Source organism: Malus sylvestris, chromosome 2 (genome assembly GCF_916048215.2).
Source record: "Malus sylvestris chromosome 2, drMalSylv7.2, whole genome shotgun sequence".
Lineage (NCBI taxonomy): Eukaryota > Viridiplantae > Streptophyta > Magnoliopsida > Rosales > Rosaceae > Malus > Malus sylvestris.
This window is the reverse complement of record NC_062261.1, coordinates 166455-187165: the sequence shown is the minus strand read 5'-3', so window position 1 is coordinate 187165 and position 20711 is coordinate 166455. Positions and strand designations below refer to the sequence as shown.

The 20711-nt window shown below is 36.0% G+C and overlaps 2 protein-coding genes and 1 long non-coding RNA gene across 3 annotated transcripts; all 3 read right to left on the bottom strand.

Moving 5' to 3' along the window:
* Positions 1-90: 90 nt before the first annotated feature.
* On the bottom strand, positions 91-3562 carry LOC126590216 (outer envelope pore protein 37, chloroplastic). Its single transcript, XM_050255732.1, has 6 exons — positions 2914-3562; positions 2551-2640; positions 1831-2001; positions 1499-1593; positions 843-963; positions 91-456 (listed from the first exon to the last, which is right to left on the bottom strand). Exons 1-6 carry the CDS (start codon positions 3352-3354, stop codon positions 325-327), a joined length of 1050 nt encoding a protein of 349 aa, XP_050111689.1. The 5' UTR covers positions 3355-3562; the 3' UTR covers positions 91-324.
* Positions 3563-3967: 405 nt separating this feature from the next.
* On the bottom strand, positions 3968-8101 carry LOC126590208 (la-related protein 6B-like). Its single transcript, XM_050255730.1, has 10 exons — positions 7340-8101; positions 6898-6979; positions 6676-6770; positions 6466-6537; positions 6164-6243; positions 5936-6035; positions 5721-5768; positions 5538-5606; positions 4940-5113; positions 3968-4540 (listed from the first exon to the last, which is right to left on the bottom strand). The coding sequence occupies exons 1-10, from the start codon at positions 7829-7831 to the stop codon at positions 4265-4267; spliced, it is 1488 nt and encodes a 495-aa protein (XP_050111687.1). The 5' UTR covers positions 7832-8101; the 3' UTR covers positions 3968-4264.
* A 1133-nt stretch (positions 8102-9234) lies between these two features.
* On the bottom strand, positions 9235-14078 carry LOC126586672 (uncharacterized). The gene is made up of 3 exons (XR_007610873.1): positions 13823-14078; positions 12620-13179; positions 9235-9320 (listed from the first exon to the last, which is right to left on the bottom strand). It is a non-coding gene; the product is annotated as an uncharacterized LOC126586672 (long non-coding RNA).
* Positions 14079-20711: the final 6633 nt, after the last annotated feature.

Below are 20711 nucleotides of genomic sequence, written 5' to 3'. Positions count from 1 at the left end.
ATTTTTACTTCTCACACACCCTTCTAATTTTCGACCATCGGATTTGATAAATTGAAGAAGTTCAACGAATATAAATTAACAAAAGGTGTATGAGAAGTAAAAAGGATATCATTCGATTAGCACATTCTGACTATCAAAGTATTATTTCAACTGGTAAATACAAATCAACTAATACAATTACAGCAATAAGCATGTCATTCGATTAGCACATTCTGTGTATCAAAACTACACTATCATGTTCATATGATATCGAACCACCGGAGTTGCAGTTGAATATTCATTAAAGGGCACTACACCGTATCATCCCATAACCAGAAATGACTATTATATGTCCCATCTCTTTTTAACCCGGAACATCAAAGCCGATGATCGAATGTCATCTTGCGGCACTTGAAGCATGAATTGAACTTTCATCTTCATCGGGGCTGTCTTTGCTTTCCCACCTTCATCTCCAACCTGAAACAACCATAATCATGTTTCCCATCATTTCTTCATAGCAAACAGTTTGACAGCTTAGGTGCACTCAACACATGAGGCACTTACTTCGTAAACCTAAGTTTTGAAACAATTTTACCATGCGATCAACACTTGAAAGAAATCTTCATTGACATAAAGTTTTCTTACCATTTAACTTATTATGTGTCATTAATAGTTTCCATGTATATTACTATCTATATCCTAAGGGTTTCCTGCCAAACTCCCTTTTCAAGTGCAACAATGGAAGAAAACTAAAAAAGGCATTTCTTGTTGTCCTGAAATAATCTACTTGGTTTCCTTGATTATTCATGAGATTCTCCCTTTTCATATGGCTTCTAGAAAACTCGATTCATATAAGCACTTACCCAAAGAGATGCCCAGCCAAGGCGCACCTCTGAATCGTAACCAGCTTTAAGTTTCAAATCCTTGCCGTATGTGTGCTTGTATACCGCGCTCCAGTAGTTGGAATCAAAATTGTACCAGTAGCTGGGGATGAAATCATCAAATAAGTATAAAACTCTTAGAACAGTCAACAAATAGATGACTGGAGACAAAATGTGCAGATACATGACTGCTTGAAGAACAACCTTAAACAGAATACTTGCATGGTCAAATTATTTTGAAAAGTAATATTCAATGCAACTTAACTATAATCATCCATTTCTCCCTTCCTTATGCTCAAATTCTTGAAGGACACAATTCAAGAATAATTTTTGCTACACCAATTAACTATTGGAGACTTACAAAGAAAAATATTGAAGACAAGATTCACTTTACAATTTCACAAATTCTATGCATAAATTGATCATACTAAGCAGATGACAGTCACACCATGAAACATGATATGGTAATTGGCCAACTCAACATGAGTGGATTTTTAAAGCACCAAATACAAAGCACCTTATTAGTTTCATGTAAATAGTTCTATGTTTACATCTGAATCCAACAAACAAAACAAAAAAAGAAACAAAGCAATTAAAAAAATTAAGAATAGATGGAAGGAAAAGGAAAGATTTCTAACCTCAACTTGTCAGAAGGACCAAACCGACGCTTGAAAGCAAATGACAATGCATTCGAAGGCAGACGAAGGGTTGGAATCAAAGACATCTCCTCGTCCTGTAATAAGTCCAAAGCTATCAGAAAATATCACAGAGACGAAACACCAATATGATGGAAAAGCATTCGTCCAGCTATTAGGAGACTGAATATTTTTGCAAAAAATCTTCTGGGCTGCACCATTCACACAACCCAGCCATCCCTCCTTTTTCCGTTTTCCTTGATGGGGACCCAGCTATCCATCCTGTGCAATTGAAAAGCACCCAAAAAAGTAACTGAGAGTAATGAAATGCTTACCTTGTATAAATACCGCAACTTCAAATCTTCATCTGCATAATGAGCAGTGCACAACCCGTTCAAAATATGGCCTTTTACTATTCCATTAATTGATAACATTCTCTGCTTCTCCTCTTCTTCTTTCTCCTCGACAGAAACTTCACCCAGGGGGAACTTTAGGGTAGCTTTCGGCTGCAGCATCAGAATAATGATTAAGGTAATAAATTTTTTGTTCTAATTATATAAAGTTCAGAGTACACAGTTAGATTTTTGGAGTGCCAGTAACAATTATGGAGTGGAGAAGTAACAGGAAACTAATAAATTATTTTCTGTTTGGTAAATTGTAATGCAGCACGATGTCATAAAAGGACAATTTTTTGGGAAAAGAAACAAAGCATTCAATAAAATGAGAGTACAACACAAATTATGTTGTGAAGTATACATCAAAGAAGAAAAACACCAACTCCGAAATCCAAATGATGATTATGGAAATATGCCAGAGTGTTGTAATTCAACAATCCAATTCATGAATGCTAAATCTGTCTTAAAAGCTAAAACAGATCAATGTGCGACAACAGAAACAAGTTTGAAACACTACTGGCTCGTCGCAGCAGTAGAATTCCAAGATAATGGTCTTGTTTGCGCCTTGTTAGAGTTATACTTAAATGGAACGGTAGATGACAATTCAAAACAAGGGTGTCCTAAGATCATTATACTGCAGATATCATGTGATGTACTTACCAAACCAACATAAGGAACAGGAGAAGAGAGCTCAAGTGCATAGCCAGGGTCAGCAAGCTTCGTGACCATGGTAGCCTCTCCTTCTTGTGCCTAAGAACATCATGACATTTAGACATGAGAGAAGAATGAGTCAACTTGTTCACGCCGATAAGCTTTGCGGAAATAAACAGGGACACGAAGATGCTAATAATTACCTAAGATTGAACGGAGGACTGTAGTTATGAAAAGCTAAATCTAGTTAAAATTGGTGTTAGATTGTAATGCTTTTAGTAATGCTTACACCCCTAAGAGTGAATGTGGGATGGTCTCAACAATTACATAACAAAATTACATTAGAAAAAAAAAAGGGATTAAGGAGGTAACCTGGAGATCATGGGTAGCACGGAGATGCAATCTCTGGCCAACATCGACGGAACCGTTGAGGAGGGTAGATTGATCTTCGAAGTTGTGGTGAACGGAGAGGTTCTTAGAGACAAATGTCAACTGCGGCGGAGAGAGTTCGCCCTTGTGGTTGTTGCTGAAGGAGAGCTTCAGCTTGGCGAGGCTGTCGAGCAGCTTGCAAGAGACCTTGTGGAAGAAGACGGAGGAGTCGCTGTCGAACTCGGAAGTGAGTCGAACCGAAGGCCTCTTGGGGAAGCTGAATACGATGGGAGTCCTCGAAGCTGCGGCTGGCGGGGGCGGCGGCGGTGGTGATCCAGTTAGTGGCAATGAAGGTGGAGGAGAAGGAGGAACAGTTCCAGTTGCGGGGCCCTGGTAATTAGGGTTAGGATTGTTAGGAAGGATGGGTGTGATTGACTCTGCCATTACTGATTCGCTCCTATGACTCCAGGCTCCCCTGAATCTAAAAGACAGAGAGAGAGAGTGGGCGCGTGCATGAAGATGGACGAGACTCGCGAGACTGTATCCTCCAGTCCTCCGCCGCTGCGTCTCTGTGTATCAAGTGTGTTTGTGTGGTTCATTTAGGCGGAAATGTAGATGCCCATTCACTTTCATCAGTGGCTGACAAAAAAATAAATAAATAAATAAAATTCACCTTTATCAGTGCTCTCCACTCCATTTTTCTTAATTATGTACTCTGATCCAAACTCCCCTAATATCTCAAAAGACACAAAATTTACCATGAATGATCAATTAAATGATCAGTTTTTATTAACAATGATATATTAATAATATATTGATGACTTAAAGATGACATAACAACACGCAACAATGATATAACGACGATATAATAAACATTGATCATTTATACAATCAAATGTAAAAAGTTTTTAACAAAAAATATTATCTTAACCTCACAATGGACTAGCATTAATGTGGTTCAAATTCCTTTTTGACGAAAATCGAACTTAAGATCTCTTACTTATAAATAAAAAGGAATATCACTTTACCGTAGTATTTATCCAAAAAAAAAAGAGGGTTTTCTTTTAAAATACTAAAATATAATACGTGACGCAATCAAATTTGTAACTTGTCCTTTAACTTTAACTCAGGACACAAACACAAACGGTAAATGTTATCAACATCTAATGAAAGGTTGACCCTTAATTACCCTAAACTCGGTACAATATGGATTGACAGCCCTTATAAAAACCTTTGCCATCAAACACCACCCACACCATAAGAGGCATAGTTTCCCTTCCCACCCCCCAACATGTTCTCTTCAGCCACAGAGATAACCAAAGAAAAAACTCAGGTTCCCCCCAGTCCTTAATCCTTAGGCGATATTAACAGTAACTGGCTTCCCCCGACCCATTGCAAATCCCCTTGTGCCGTCAGGCATACGCGGCCCAGGAGGCTGCTTCGTTACACCTGCATGCTCCATACTCCCAACTGAACTGTTAGGAGGATGCCCCGCATGATTTCCACGATTATTATTATGATGGTTCTGATGGTTATTATGATGGTATTGACCTCGCCCACGCCCCTTGCCACGGCCTTTATTACGCCCTTTTCTCTGCCCAACCTCCTTGTCATTGCCATGCTCCTCTCCCTAGCACAGAAAATTTATGCAAAATATTAAATTGATACAAACATAAAACGATATATACAAACAAATTGAATATGTAATAGCTGGGGCTTCCAAAGTAAGCTGAATTCATGCTAGATGAAATGATTATGATACTTGGGTTGATATCATTAAAAACAATAAATACAATCAAAAAGCTTAGTGAAGAATGTGTATGATGCGTATTAACTCTTTATTTTTTTCCATCCCCAACGAACTTGTTGGTTGACATCAGTAAAAGGGGATAACTATCATCCCTAACGTAAAACTAACCAACCAACATTCCAGTACCATACTTGTGCTACCATTTTGTGAAAAAGTGTGTCCAATTAGCACCTGTAAATGCTTATCAACGGAATGCAATTCTCACAACAGAAGACATACATATTTCAATGAGTTTGTTCTCTCTTCGTGTTCATGTGGATGGATATCAGACTGTTGGGAAGAATCTACTGACTGTTTCTCATTTGCCTGTTGTTCAGGGGTAGAAGCATCTTCTTCCTCTAACTGCACTTCCCCATCCTGCCCCTTTTTCCCACGCACTTGAGCAGGTTTTGACTGAGAAATGAGAATGGAACAAACAGAACCGCATCATAGACTGATCCACGTCACCAAATCAACTAGGTTAATACACTAAAAGATCATCCAGTCAGATAGCATGGGACCAATCACATACACTCCGCACGCAAACACACATATGATTAACTGAATAAAATGCTATTAATTAATGTCTACATTTATTGTGCAACATTAGTTCACCCATACATTTGAGAAGTATACTTTCAATCCTAAAATTAGAAACATAAGTTCATAAATTATCTGACACTTGAAGCCGAAAAATAAAATGCAAACTGAATTTTGTTGTAGAAAATCGGAATTTTTTACCAAGAAGCCCACAGTTCCTGTTATTTTAACCAAAACTACAGTTTTAGGAACCAAACTGAATAACAAAGATGAAAGAGCCATAGTTTTGGGCATATACCGCTCGCCCAAGCATTAAACGGACTCTAAGGCCACTCCTCCAGTTTGCCTCATCATTAAGCTCTGCAACCTGTACAATTGGAATGCACATTTAATGTTTTAACCAAAATAAGACATGCGTACTTATTTTACGTAATGGGCATGGCATAAACCATATTAATGTCAAACCACTGTATCCACTTACAGCGTTCTCCGCTATCTCAGGGGATTCATATTCCACAAATGCATGTAACTACACAATAAGAGAGTCCAGATATGAGATACTTCTGTCCACCTTTAACTATATAGGAACAATAATTACTACTATTAACGATTCACTGCATATACTATTTACTCAGTGCAGGGAACTACAAATACCAGCACAAACCATATCAAGTGTGCATGTGTTTGTATGTATACCTTGTTACTGAAAAGCATGCCATCTGCTTTTGCAGATCGGGATGCCGAGGAAGCACCACTATTGGAGCCTTGTGGCTGGCAGGTCCGGATTGTCTTCACACTGTCGAAGAAGAATTCAACGTTATATAGACTTCTAGGATCAATAAAACAAATCTTACCTGGACTTAAAGCACTTCAGTTAAAATATAAAAATAAATGAAAATCTAGAACGAAATGTGGTCTTGATACCTCCCAGCAGCGGAGAAAACCTTCATGAGGTTTTGGTGGCAATGATCCTCAGGCAAATTTTCAGCAACAACTATGCGAGACTACAGAAGATAAGAATGCAAATCAGATGTTAAGAGGAAACACAGATTTACAATGAGCCCTTACTAGAGTATTATAAAAATAAAAAATAAATCTTTTGCCTGATATGCTTAAAGTACCATTTTTAAAAAGACCGAATCACAAAAATCTTGGCATAAATCAACACCCCAAACCAAAACATTTATCCTAAAATGTATATGGGACTGAATACAAGCAAAACCTACTTGCAATTCTTCCATATCTAACTGAGTGAGGGGATGCTGACGTCTAACTTTCTTTCCATCTTCATGAACTACCTGCAAGACATGACATCATTAAAGATCAAAACAAAAGGACAGATGAAAAAACTGATACACGAGTGAGGCGGAATATGATTTTACTTTTTAGAGAGAAGGATAAAGCAAGAGCATATATATATATAAGTACGAACTCACCAGCTTTGAAGAGTTGCGCAATACAGTTGCAAGCTGAGAATTACTATTTATGAGGGCCTTAATCTTCTTGAAAGATGCAACAACAGAGATTGGCACTATATACGGGTGAATATTAAACAGTTAATAATGATAAAATTTCAATCAATGGATATTGAGTCGAACTCTAGAACACATTCGAAAGCATAAGAAAATATTGAGAAAAGGAAAAGAAGAAGAGGTCACCATATCCTTCAGGATCTTTGTTTATGAACCTCATAAGATGATCAGTAGTAGCCAAGTTTAAGTCGCTGAAATAATACTCCACCTGCAATATGCCAATATGTTAATGTTAGGCCAACCAAACCAATATGAGGCAGGCAAAGTGAAATTTAAAAAGAAATTCAGATTACACTTTTTGAATCTCAACTTGGCGGCTTACAACAATCACCGGAGTTTGGAATTGCTAACGATATCCTCCTAAGGCTCTTATATCCTATCAAGGGTTTAGGTAATCCTAATAATACCCGCACGTGCGTGTTTGTGTTGTACTTTATACTCGACTATTAGTGTTGGATATTCAAACATTAGGATCTGGGCCAATACAAAAGAAGCTGACAATATCCCTCCGAAACTTGATTGAATAAGCATTGGGGACAGACAGACAGACTATGAATTATCAAGTAACCTGATTCAAAATCTTGGAGGTGGCTTCATCGGAAAGCCTGTGAGTCTTGGAGGAGGAGGAAACACGATCCGCCTGAGCTTGCTCCCCCAACTGCTGCGGCTGATGATGCTGATGCTTCTGTTTCTGCTGTACGGCCACTTCCTGGTCTCCAAATCCAGAGTAATGATACTGATTGTGATGATGGTACTGGACCGGCAAGTGATGATGCGGATGAACTGGGACCGGAACCACGAGAGGAGGAGGAGGAGGAGGAGGAGGGACGGCCTGGATCGGGACATGGAAGGGGGCCGAAGGCGGCGGCGGCGGCGGCGGAGGGTAGACGTGGACTTGACCTACAGCCGCAGGAGGCGCTGCCGGTGCGGATGCGTGCGCAGTGGCGCTGCGATTGGGGATGAACTCCGCCGCCTGGGCGTTGAGGCGACTGAAGGAAACGTTTCGGGATAGGGATGGATCTGATAGACAATCGGACGACGGGGATTCACCCTCTGCCATTTGATTTTGATTAGTTGTCGCAATCTTGTTTAGTTTGGTTGGGGTCTTTGGTGGGAAGACTGAGTGAGATAGAGAGAGAGCAGCCCTGTGAGGGGCGGAGACGACAGTGGAGAGGAGTTCTCGGGTTTCAGGCTGCTTCCGACCCTCGCCAATTTATACCTTTAACTATCATTCTTCGTCTCGGAGTCGGATTGGTACATGTGAACTTTTGGTGGAGTGCGGGGCCCTCCTATTCTCATCGTCATCTTCTTCTTCTTCTACTTCCTGCCCTTACTACTACGCGAGTGTACTCGCTGAAGTGAACAGGAACAACACTCTTCCTCGTTAGGGATGAACAACAATTATGGCAGATAAGTGCGGTTATTTATTATAACCGTTTTACTTATACCCGTATAATCATTTATCCGTTGGATAATTATCTAAACGGTTATACATATATTCATAATTATTTATAAACGGTTAAGCATACATATTTAACCGTAATCGTATACCGTTTATCCATTTTTTAACTCATTTACCCATTTTTACGCCTATTTACATATTATTTTTTAACCGTAATCGTATACAACTCCAGTAATTGAAATAATAAAGACAAACGATAGTTTTAATCAATCAAGGTAATATAATATATTTGCAGGGTTTTTGAACTTTAATCCCTCAAGAAGATTAAAATTTTTAAAAAAAAACTTGATGTTAGATTAAATATTGATTTTAGTCCCTAATGTGCCCTTAATTCAAAATAATTAATGTGCATTTTATTTAATGTCTCCCATTAAATATTTAAATTTATTAATACTCAAATTTTAATTTATTTTTTGACCAAAAAAGATTTTTTTAATTTATTAATTTTATTTAACATTCTTCAAACTTGAAACTCAATTAATGTACCTAAATGTTAGTACCGAAATATATTATATTGAACTAATATATTTAAATGTTAGTACCGTAATGTATGTATCTAAATATATGCACCGAAATGTATTAATATTAAATTAATGTACCTAAATGTATGTACCGAAAATTTATGATATTGAATTAATGTAACTAAATGTTTGTATCGAAATGTATGTACCGAAATTTGTGTACCTAAATGTATGCACCGAAATGTATTATAATGAATTTAATATACCTAAATGAAGAAGATAAAGTACATTAAAAATTAGAAAGAAAAAGATAAATAATTAAAAAATCAAAATATAATTAATAAATGAGGTTATTAATGTATCAAGGGACTAAAATTAGATTTTGATCTTACTCATGGTTTTAATCAAAAAGTCATCTTTGCCAAGGATTAAAATGAAGTTTTCTATATATTTGCTAGTAATTGATTTTTTACTAATAAAATACCTCTCATTACTTGAGCAAGCATATTGGAAAGAAAATTTATATATTTTCAACATATGTTTTTTTCTATACCTAAGCAAGTATTCAATTATAACATTCATATGATTACAAAGTAAAGCTTCTAAAAACTCAAGGTAGCCATTATCTTGAATACTAGTGGCACGTTTACATACCCGTAATCGGAATCAATTTACAGAATTGGATTCCGATTACGGGATACACCTTTGTTTACATAATTTTGGGGAATTAAAATACATGTGGGGTCCACATGCATTAAGAAATCCAACTCCTAATTTTGGAGAAATTTGACTCCCTACATGAGGGAGGTATTTCAATTCTTTGACACTTGAGGAATCCGGATTGGATTTCTTCTACCAATTATACCCTCATTTGTTTCTTATTATCCCAACATTGCCTTTCATTTGACACTCATTAATTATGCCATCTTTTAATAAATAAATAAAACCTATTTATATATTTTTATGTAGATGAATTTTATTATATAAATTTAATTAAGAATTTAATTTAATTAATTAGTATGAAAATAATTTATTTATATAAGGGCAGTATAGTATAGTAATCAACCTAGTTTTCATTCCGATTCAAGTGAATTAGTAAACAACTTATATGGACTCAACATCATTCATACTCCGATTCTAGACAATTTTAGTAAACAACTTCAACAAGAATCTGATTCTGATTCCACCTCATTTCAATTCCTCCTTAATCCAATTTCTCATCGATTCAATTCCTCTTAATTTGATTACAAATTAGTAAACGCACCCCTAGATGATTCAAAACTCCAAAATATTTCAAAACTAAACACTTTCGAACACTAATGCTTTAAGCACATTCAATCACAAAGTCTTATCGACTCGTTGTCATCAAAAGAGGCCTACAAAAGAAATGTATAAATTGAATTAGCATCCCGAAAGATATGTTTTTAACTTATGGCACTTTGTAAGATAATCATATAGGCTAGCTCTTTCCTATCCTTATCTTCATCAAAACTATATACACCATGTTTAACAGACCCATCACCAGTTATACATGGACTCTTTTTCTTTGTCATCATCAAAAAAGGACATGTATTAACATGTGAACGTAAAGATGAAGTACCAATAGTGAAGCTCGATGCTAGACTAGTTTGACAATGGTTACAAACAGCTTCACCCCCCCAACGAAACATCTTTTCCTTAAAATGCTGCTAGACAACCGAGGTTTTTTTCCTCTTCTTACCAAAGTTATCATCAAAGCTTGATTCAACTTGGTCCATGTTACACCCACCCTTAATTTAAATTGTATTTTCACTAAGCTTGAGATTATCTTGCTTTTAAAATGTTTTTGGATCTTAATTGGTGTGCTCAAGGGCCCACCCCTTGATTTTTTCCCCCCCTCCGTGACCCCTTCTTCTTTCTTCATCTCTCTCTCTGCACTCACTCTCTGCACTCATTCTCATATATCTCTCCCTCTCATCTTCCTGTGTGCACCCACACACACACCTACCACCATAAACACCTAGCTATGACACCACCATCACCTCTGGAACTTTCTTCTCTCTCGTCTCGACGAAGCTCCGGGACACCCAGAGAACACCCAAGTCTCCCCTGACGACTCCGGCGACTTTCGAGACAATTTCCGGCCAAACCACGGTAATTTGGCCGGCGTGCAAGGTATCAATCTCTTCGTCTCGCTGAGAACTACAACTTTCCTTTTTTTCACCCAATTTCGTTGAGTATTGAAGAAGTTATATTTATTTGAATCTTACCCAGTTTCCTGCGAGTCCGACGGCTTTCGAGGCATGTTTCGGTCAAACCACGGCGAGTTAGATGTCGTGCAAGATACCATTCTCTTCGTCTCTTCGAGTGCTACAACTTTCGTTTTTGAATCACTTGATTTCGTTAAGTATTGACAAAGTTATAGCTTTGTGTAAATTCCGGCTGAAGGTCTTCTCCTTCGAATGGGTCAGGCGACCCACGTTCCAGAAAACCCAAGCCTTTTAGGCCATTTAGAACTAGGGCCTTCGGCCCGTGTAGCAAAACCCTAAACCCATCCAACCCAAAGCCCTTTTCCCTATAACCCATCTAACCTAAACTCAAAAACCCCTTACCCTAAACCCCTTAAGCTTTAACCATTCAACCCAAATCCTTTATTTTATTTAATTCAAGGCCAAATTCTTTAGAAAACCCTTTTATTTATTTATTACCATTTTTGTGCTTAGGGGCAATTATTGTGGCTTTTGCATATTCGCTAGCTGCGCGGCTTTTCGATGGCGAAGTACTGTGAGTGGACCCCCTTCTAAAATTACATGATTTCATAGTTCAATTGTATAAATGATTAGCATGCCTACAAATTTATGATTCAAATTATGTTAAGCCTGTTTACTGAATTTATTGATTTTCGTCTCTTGTTTTTTGTGAGGAATTCATTGTTAGCTTATTTTGAGCTATATTTTAATATATTGTATTTTCTATAAAAACCATGATCTGATAGACTATCTGATGGATGATGATAGGATGCTAGAACATGTTTTAGAAACCTCTCTTTATAATATAGACGATGGATGACTTTATACTATGAAGCGGTTATTTATGAAAGGCGTAACTATTTGTGCGTACCTAGAAGACACTATGCCGCATGGGGCAAGGATCTGGTGTTGCCATTTAGGTCGGGAGAAATAATCCCTAGCTACGGGCTGAGGGACATGGAGCAGGCATTGGGCCGAGAGTTAGTAATCTCTAGCTACGGGCACAAAGACCACGGAGCAGGTATTGGGTCATGAGTTATATTTATTCAGTGATCTTTCTAGCAGCACACCACGCTTACGAAACGATCTATGATACGTTTATTGTTTTGATTTCCGCGATGTTATTCCACAATATGACTTTTGAGATATTTTGGCATGCTAGGATTTTATTAAATCCATCACTTATTATGCTAGTAGTTTTCATTATATAAACTATGGGGGTTAGTACTTTGATAACTGATTTATTATTATTGTATATATGAACTTGGTCCACTCACCTTTGTTTTGCGCCCCCATTCAGGACTTATGATCAAGGCACCTAATTCCGGCGTTAAGATACTTCTGCATCGGCATCTTCGAGTCCTCTCGCTGTAGGACCCACTCCTTTGTTCATCTAATCTTATATTATTTCCTTTAGTGTTCTAATTAGTTGTATGCTCTGAACACGTTCTTTAAATGCTTATTCTTTATTCTTTTATATTTATAAGTCTTAGTTATCCTTTATTTTCAGCAATTGCACTCAATAAATGGCTTTCGTCACCCTCGGGTGTCGGCCAGCACGTGCCTTTCTTGGTATTCGGAGAATATCAGGATCGGGGCGTGTCAGTCCAAATCTTGATCAAGATTAATTGGTTCATTATCTTGGCTCTCGCTTTGAGTCTCCATATTGGAACTAGTTGAAATGAAACAAAATTCACAAAAAACAACATGAGAATTTACAATGAAATTACTAATCTCCATCAAAACTTTGAGAAAAGATTACATGAACCCTTGATATATCATTCGGAGTCAGAATGACTCATAACTACAATCTACATCCAATCATGTCATAAAGTATGCAAATTTGGCAAGACAAGGACTCAGAAGTATAGGCTACATCCAAAAAATTTAGCAATCCTCAGTGCAACGTTAAGAGAAACAGAAATTTAAAATCTTCAGCTTTCCTGAAAGATTCCAAGGAATGTTACTAAGTCTGAATGCATGCCAACTTAATATATTGTGGACCAATTTCCTAGTCCAGAAATACCGAGAGGTGAATACTAGCAAATGGTTCAAAGCATGAGAATTGTTGGGCATTCAAGAATTAATTGCCTCCCAGCTAGGTACTTCTTCAATCACATGGTTTAAGACTCCCAGTTAGGTACTTCTTCAATCACATATAATTAGTTACTTATCATCATATATAAGTTGTGAGCGAAGATTGAAGTTTCATTTTAGTACCTTTTTTCGTTTGGCTAAGATATACTTCTATGGCAATCTGCAGCACCCAGAACATGAATTCAGACTTCAAAGTTCTAAAAATGTAAAAATATAGATATATGTGATGCTTAATTCTAAAATATGAAGCAGAACATTTGTATCCATTGTGAATTCAAACTAGTTTTACAAATATCAACCTAGTTTTACAAGCAGAACATGAATTCAAACTTTTCTAGGATATAAAGGACTAACTTCCACGAATACATAAGTGTATACAAAACATGTAAAAAAACAGGACAATACTATCAGGAGAAAGAAAAGAAACCCATTAGTTAGAAATAGTTAGAACATCTAAAAATATGAATTCAGACTTCTTCCACAACTTCCCTAATTTTAATTGAAAATCAAAATTACTGATTATTCAGTTTATGCAACAAAAAAATCACTAAATAAAAAAAAATCTCTAAAAATTAGACTTTAGTCTACACAATATTTTCAATCAGAATATTCAGTCTTCAGTCTTCCCTAATTTTAATTGGAATATGATTTTCAATCAGTAATATGACTTCCCTAATTTTCAATCAAAAGAATAAAAAAATACCCTGCAACACTAAACCCTAAAAATAAGAGATTTTCAATAAATTAACAAACAAATAAGTAATTAATCAGGTTAAGTAAGAATTTTAAAGTGTAAAACACACCTTGAAGGGTGGGTGGGGGGAGATCGAGATGGGGCATTAAGATGAGCAACAAGGGGAGGGAGCCGAGCAACGATGAGAGAGAGATGAGCAACGATGAGAGAGAGAGGGCATCGAGGAGAGAGAGATGAGCGGTGGAGATGAGAGGGAGCAGCGAGGAGAGAGATGAGCGGCGGAGATGAGAGGGAGCAGCGAGGAGAAAGAGACAAGCGGCGGACAGAGTCTAGTCCTGGCCTCCTGGCGGAGAGAATGAATAGGTTACAGTATTACAGATTAGGTTTTTTGTTTTTTTAATTTTATATATCTATTAAAATAAACAGGTAACCGTTATAACCATGGTTAATACCCATAACTGCCTATTTAAATTTTACAAGTAAACGGTTATACCCATAACCGTAACCACTAAATTTAAATGGGCAGATAACTGCGGTTACCCATAACCGATGGGTATTTGGCCATCCTTACTCCTCCTCTATATTAGGATTCTCTATCCTCATCTTTTCATCCCCTTAGGTCATCTACAACCAAAGGGTCCAAAGGTTCAGAGGGCCGAAAATAACCCGAAAACCGTCTCCAATCGAGGGCTAGGCCAGAGGGCTCGTAAGCCCCACAGAATCTGAAAGGGCCAAAGGGCTAGCCGCATACAGCCAGCCAGCTCGAGCTGGCCAGAAAATCAAAGCAATCATGTTGGATATAATCAATAAGATTGCTTAAAGAAAATTTTGAATCCAACGGTTAGCTAAAGACAGTTACCGTTGGATTCATTTTTTTTTTTGATACTTTGGATACGGTCCCTAATCCTTAACATTCTTTAACTAAAACCTTAATGGTATTCAAAGTTTGATCAAAGTCCCTTGACTTTGTACACCTCATTATATTACAATTAATATTTATATTTTTATAGTTTTGACATTAATTGTTTGATATTTTATGAGATTTATAATCCTATAAATTTAAAATCCCTCATTATAATATTATTAGAAATGGTTACAATAAAAAAATTCAAACATTTTGATTGAATAAATAGATAAAAACTATGTAAAAATAGGAAATAATAAATGGCAAAAGAATGTATCCATAGTGTTAAAAAAATTGGTACATTTCACATATAACAAAGTGGTACATTAATAAAGAAGAATGTGTACATTATAAATAAATTAGGGTACAGATAAAAGATTAAAAAATTATGAGTACACATGAATTTTTATATAGGCGCTAAAAGAAATTAATACATGGGTATAAAATAAAACTAAAAAGAAAATACTACAAATTAAAAAAAAATGTTGCAAATTAAAAGTGGATACAAACTAAAAATATAAATATATGATACAAAGTTTAGGCATAAAACATAAATATACCATATGTAATTTTTTTTCATCATTGATTAAATACACTGTTACGTGACGGTGTACACATGGGTACAAATACAAATAAAACTTTAAAAAATATGGGCACAAAAAGAAATTAATATATGGGTACAAATTAAAAATGAAAAGAAAATTGGTACAAATTAAAAATAGGTACAAACTAAAAATAAAAATATATGATAAAAAATTTAGCCATAAATATAAATATACTAATTTTAACATTTTTAACACTAAAGGAATATATTTAAAAATAAAAATATTTTATTATTTAAATAATTAATGATGTTATTAATACCCAAGGACCTTGATCAAAAATTGAAAATGAATAGGATTTTAATCAATGGAGTAACAAAAAGAAGGATGTGAACCTAATTTCTTCTTCTTCTTATTTTTTTGGTTTTTTGGGCCAATTTTTTTTTTATTCTTAAAAATTCTAATTTTTTCCCTATAAATACCTAAATCATTCATTCACCATTCCTCACAAAATTTTCACCATTCCTACACCATTTCAATTCTCATATTTTCTTTCCTCTTTAAAAACTTTATCCTTCAATTTTTTCAATAATTTTCAAATGGCCTCGTTTGCAATGAAAGGTAGGGCTTGGAGCCGAAAAGAAGATAAAACTCTTTTCAAGGTTTATAGATGGGTGTCGGAAGATAGTGTGAGGGGGAATTATCAAACAAATGACGGTGTTTGAACTCATGTATCCAAAAGATAGAGTAAGGCCTATTTTGATAGGGAAAAAAAAAGAAATTATGACTCGGCGACAATTGTTTACCTCTGACTATACTCCTACAATGGCGGATGATGAAAATGATGTTGATTATGGATATTAAATTTAAGTTGTTATAGTTTTTCAATTTAAGTTAATGTTGTTTTTAAATTTAAGTTAATGTTGTTTTTAAATTTAATTTGTAGTTTTAAATTTAATTTGTAGTTTTTAAATTTAATTTGTAATTTTTAAATTTAATTTGTCTTTTTTAAATTTAAGTTGTAGTTTTTAAATAATAAATTTTGTTTGGGCCTATGGCATTTGAGCCTCGGTTGGAGACGGTTTTTTATGACAGGGTTAAAACTAGCCTTATGGCCCTTTGGATCTCGATTGGAGACGGAGGCAAATATGGCCATGTTCTATTCATTAAGGTCATTCCAACCGAAGAGTTAAGAGGGCCAAAGGGCCGAAAATAGCCCGAAAATTGTCTCAAACCGAAGACTAGGCCAGAGGGCTCGTAGGCCCCACAGAATCTGAAAGGGCCAAAGGGCTGACCACATGCAACCATCCAGCCAGCCTGGGGCTGGCAAGGATTTTTGTTATTTCTGTCGGTTAAGAAATAGTGTCGGTTATAACCGACACAAATAGAAGGGAAAATTTTGATTCCAAAGGCTAGTTACCGTTGGATTCAATTTATTTTTTATTTTTGGCCAAATTGTTTTTTAATGAATTTAAAAAATTCCCTTTTTTTTTCCCTATAAATACCTAAGCCATTCCTACATTATTTCTCACATAATTTTCACCCTTTTTAAATTTAAGTTGTTGTAGTTTTTAAATTTAAATAATAAATTATGTTTGACCTTTTGGCCTTCGGTGGGAGATCCTTTTTTTGTGACAGGGCTAAAACGAGCCCTATGGCCATTTGGCTCTCAATTGGAGATAGAGGCAAACATGGCATTGTACTGTTCATTAACATATTAATATCTTGGAGGGTCTGATGGCTAAAACGAGCCATCTGGCTAGCCCTCAGTTGGAGATGGCCTAAAATATTAATATCTTAAAGGGCTAGATGGCTAAAACAAGCCCTATAAGGTCATCTCCAATCGAAGGGTCTAAAAGGTCAGAGGGTTGAAAATAGCCCGAAAACCGTCTCCAACCGATGGCCAGGCCAGAGGGCTGTGGAATCTGAAATGGCCCCACAGAATCGGAGAGGGTTGAAGGGCCAGAGGGCTAACCACTTCCAGCCAGCCCCAGGCTGGCCAGATTTTTTTTAAATGTGTCGGATTTCCTGTCAGTTATAACCGACAGTAATACATTTATACTGAATAATATGAATGTATTCCTGTCGGTATAACCGATATGAATGCTTTGATATTTTTTTTACAGTTTTATTATTATTTTTTATTTACAAAATTTTTCCTATAACTTATATTTTTCATATATTTTTTTTAAATTCTATTTTTTTCCTATAACTTTTATTTTACAAAATTTGTTTCATATTTTTTTTAAATTCCATTTTTTCCTATAACTTCTATTTCACAAAATTTGTTTCATTTTATTTTAAATTCTATTTTTTCCCTATAACTTCTATTTCACAAAATTTGTTTCGTATTTTTTTTTAATTCTATTTTTTTCCTATAACTTCCTAAGCTATTGTACAACATTAAATTAAATTAAGTAACATGAAACAACATTAAACAATATGAAACAACATTAAATAACATTAACCAATATAAAAATTATACAACATAAAAAAAAACATTTAACAACATGAAACTTAAACAACATTTAAGTTGTAGTTTTTAAATAATAAATTATGTTTGACCCTATAGCCCTTTGGCCTTCGGTTGGAAACGATTTTTTGTGACAGGGCTAAAACGAGCCCTCTGGCCCTTTGGCCCTCGGTTGGAGACGGATGCAAATATGGCCATGTAATGTTCATTAAAATATTAATATCTTGGAGGATCTTAGAGGGCCAGAGGGCTAAAACAAGCCATCTGGCCAGCCATCAGTTGGAGATGGCCTAAATACCTAAATCATTCCTCACAAAATTTTCACCATTCCTACACCATTTCAATTCTCATATTTTCTTACCTTTTCCAAAACTATTTCCTTCAATTTTTTCAATAATTTTCAAATGACCTCGTCTGCAATGAAAGGTAGGGCTTGGACCTGAAAAGAAGATGAAGCTTTTTGCATGTCTTATAGATGGGTGTCAGAAGATAGTGTGATGGGGAGTTCTCAAACAAGTGAAGGTGTTTAGACTCGTGTGTCCAAAAAATACTTAGAGTTCTACGAAGACACCACTCCACCGAATATCCGAAACCACAAGAGTTGTTCTTTAAGATGGAAGAAACATCTTCAGCCAAGTTTGAACGAATGGCATCAAGCACTGTTAGCAGCCGCAAGTATACATGAAAGCGGCGCTAATTACTACAACGAAGTAAATGTTTTCACAATTTATTTTAAATATTTAATTTCATAAATTAATTTCTTTTAATTTTTGTAATTATATTTTCTAGCTACGACAAACGGAGGAATTGTATATGGACAGCAACTCGAAACCCTTTCAGTTTTACGGTTGTTGGGAAATTTGTAAAGGGTGAGTGTTATTTGAAGTTCCACCTCAACATAAAGCAAGTCCTACGCCGGTGTTCGGAACTACATCCTCATCTATAGATATGGATGAAGATGGATCTCCAACCATTCAACAAACAAGGACAAAAAATCCGTCTTCGGGTGAAGGTTCCATACCTAGGGCTATGGGATGAAACAAGGCCCGAAGGTTGAAGGAAAAAAGTAAGGCAAATGATGATTACGCAGCTCAACAGGAAGTGGCGGCCACATTGCGATTAATAGCGGAGCAAAATGCCATTGCCAAACAAATACAAGAATAGATGGATGATAAGAAAATAGAAAGGAACACTTCGAATTACACTCCAATGAGTAATGCCTATTTTGATAGAAAAAAAAAGATATTATGACCCCGGCGACAATTATTCACCTTTGACTATACTCCTACAATGGCGGATGATGAAGATGATGTTGATTATGGATATTAAATTTAAGTTGTTGTAGTTTTTAAATTTAAGTTAATGTAGTTTTTAAATTTAAGTTGTAGTTTTTAAATTTAAGTTGTTGTAGTTTTTAAATTCAAATAATAAATTATGTTTGGCCCTATGACCCTTTGGCCCTCGGTTAGAAACGGTTTTTTGTGACAGGACTAAAACGAGCCCTATGACCATTTGGCTCTCGGTTGGAGATGGTAAGAAATGTCCCTGCAATGTTCATTAAAATATTAATTCTCTTGAAGGATCAGAGGGCTAAAACGAGTCTTCTGGCCAAGGTATTAAATATCGGTAATATCGGAAATATCGGTAGTCCGAAAACACGGAAATATCGATGGAAATATCGGGATAATATCGATATCGATAAAAATTACATGGAAACCACATAAATTGTAAGAAAAACTTGGAAATTTTTATTGAAACTTTGCAGGATTTTTATTTAGTCAATTATCTATTAGTTTATCACAAAAAATTGGAAGGAAATGCATTGCATGCTGGATTTAACATTATCAAGTTGATTATATAGCGAGCTGACAAACATTATGAGTGTAGAAAATATGTAGTAATTAATGAAAGAAGTCTAAACACACCATAATCATTTATATATAATGAATTAGTACAATATTTTACACTTTATACATTGCATGGTAAGATACATGAGTGACTTAGTACCACATAGAGTTCCTATGAGGTTCAAATTTTTCACTATCTTCATCATCTCTATGTGTAGAATGAGTGTATTGTGAAGAGTAGTTATCAAATGATAAATCCCCAAAATAGTTTTGCATGTAATTGTTAACATGCCACCCATATAGATCCGAGATTGGTTGACGTTGTCTATAAGCAAAATCATTTGAAGATTGAGTCTCAAATTGTTTCCATGAGTCGCTCGATTCCATCCCAACAGGAATGGGATATAATGGGTAGGGAAATGGTTGGTTATGAGTATTACCATAGTTACTACTTCCCACTCCAACAGAGTCCGAAGTTCTAGATAACGAGTCATTTTCTTGACTTGACAAAATCACCTTGCCTCTTTCTCTACGAGTATAGTCCTTCCCTATGGCACCAATTCCTGGTCCTGCCCGCCTACTGCCATGGTCATTATCCTGTATTGCATGCGTGAAGTTTGCCTCACCAGTGAAGAGGCTCATAAATCCGGGAGGTGGTCCAACATAGTTTCCATATCCACCACCACTACCTCCAGCTTTACTATATCTTTCATCATTCCCACCTCCGGTGGTAAGTGAGTCTCCTGATCTTGTACTAGAGCTATCATTAGTATCAGCACGATGTTGTGGTTGTGTAGGATTGGAAGAAGGTGGAATTTCAGTGTTTCTTGGTCTTGGGCGCAAAAGTTCTTCCAAAGAGTCAGCGCTGCTAGATCCCACCTCCTTCTCTAATACTCTTTCTACATTTATCCCTTCATTACGTGCTTCTTCAGTAACTCTAGGAGCTGGGTTGCCTTCATCATCATCTAAATGAAGAGGTCTAATCCATTGATAAAGTTGGTTACCCTCTGTATCATCATATTCACCAACAATATCAAACACATCTAGTGGGTCACCACGGTCCACATGATCTATTTCTACTTCCTTATCTCGAATTTGAAGCTTCATGTTGTAGTAGCAATAAACTAATTTTTCCAACCTACTATGAGCCAACCTATTTCTTTGCTTTGTGTGTATGAGTGCAAATGTGCTCAAATTTCTTTCACAAGCAGATGAGGAAGCTGTTTGTGATA

Coding starts and splice junctions, on each gene's coding strand:
- LOC126590208 (XM_050255730.1), bottom strand. CDS start 7,831: ATGGCAGAGGGTGAATCCCCGTCGTCCGATTGTCTATCAGATCCATCC. Junction 5,607..5,720: donor CTGAGATAGCGGAGAACGCT/GTAAGTGGATAC, acceptor CCAATTGTACAG/GTTGCAGAGCTTAATGATGA. Junction 5,114..5,537: donor GTTTAATGCTTGGGCGAGCG/GTATATGCCCAA, acceptor CTCATTTCTCAG/TCAAAACCTGCTCAAGTGCG.
- LOC126590216 (XM_050255732.1), bottom strand. CDS start 3,354: ATGGCAGAGTCAATCACACCCATCCTTCCTAACAATCCTAACCCTAAT. Junction 2,002..2,550: donor CTGTTCCTTATGTTGGTTTG/GTAAGTACATCA, acceptor CTGATGCTGCAG/CCGAAAGCTACCCTAAAGTT. Junction 457..842: donor TTGGCTGGGCATCTCTTTGG/GTAAGTGCTTAT, acceptor TGGTTGTTTCAG/GTTGGAGATGAAGGTGGGAA.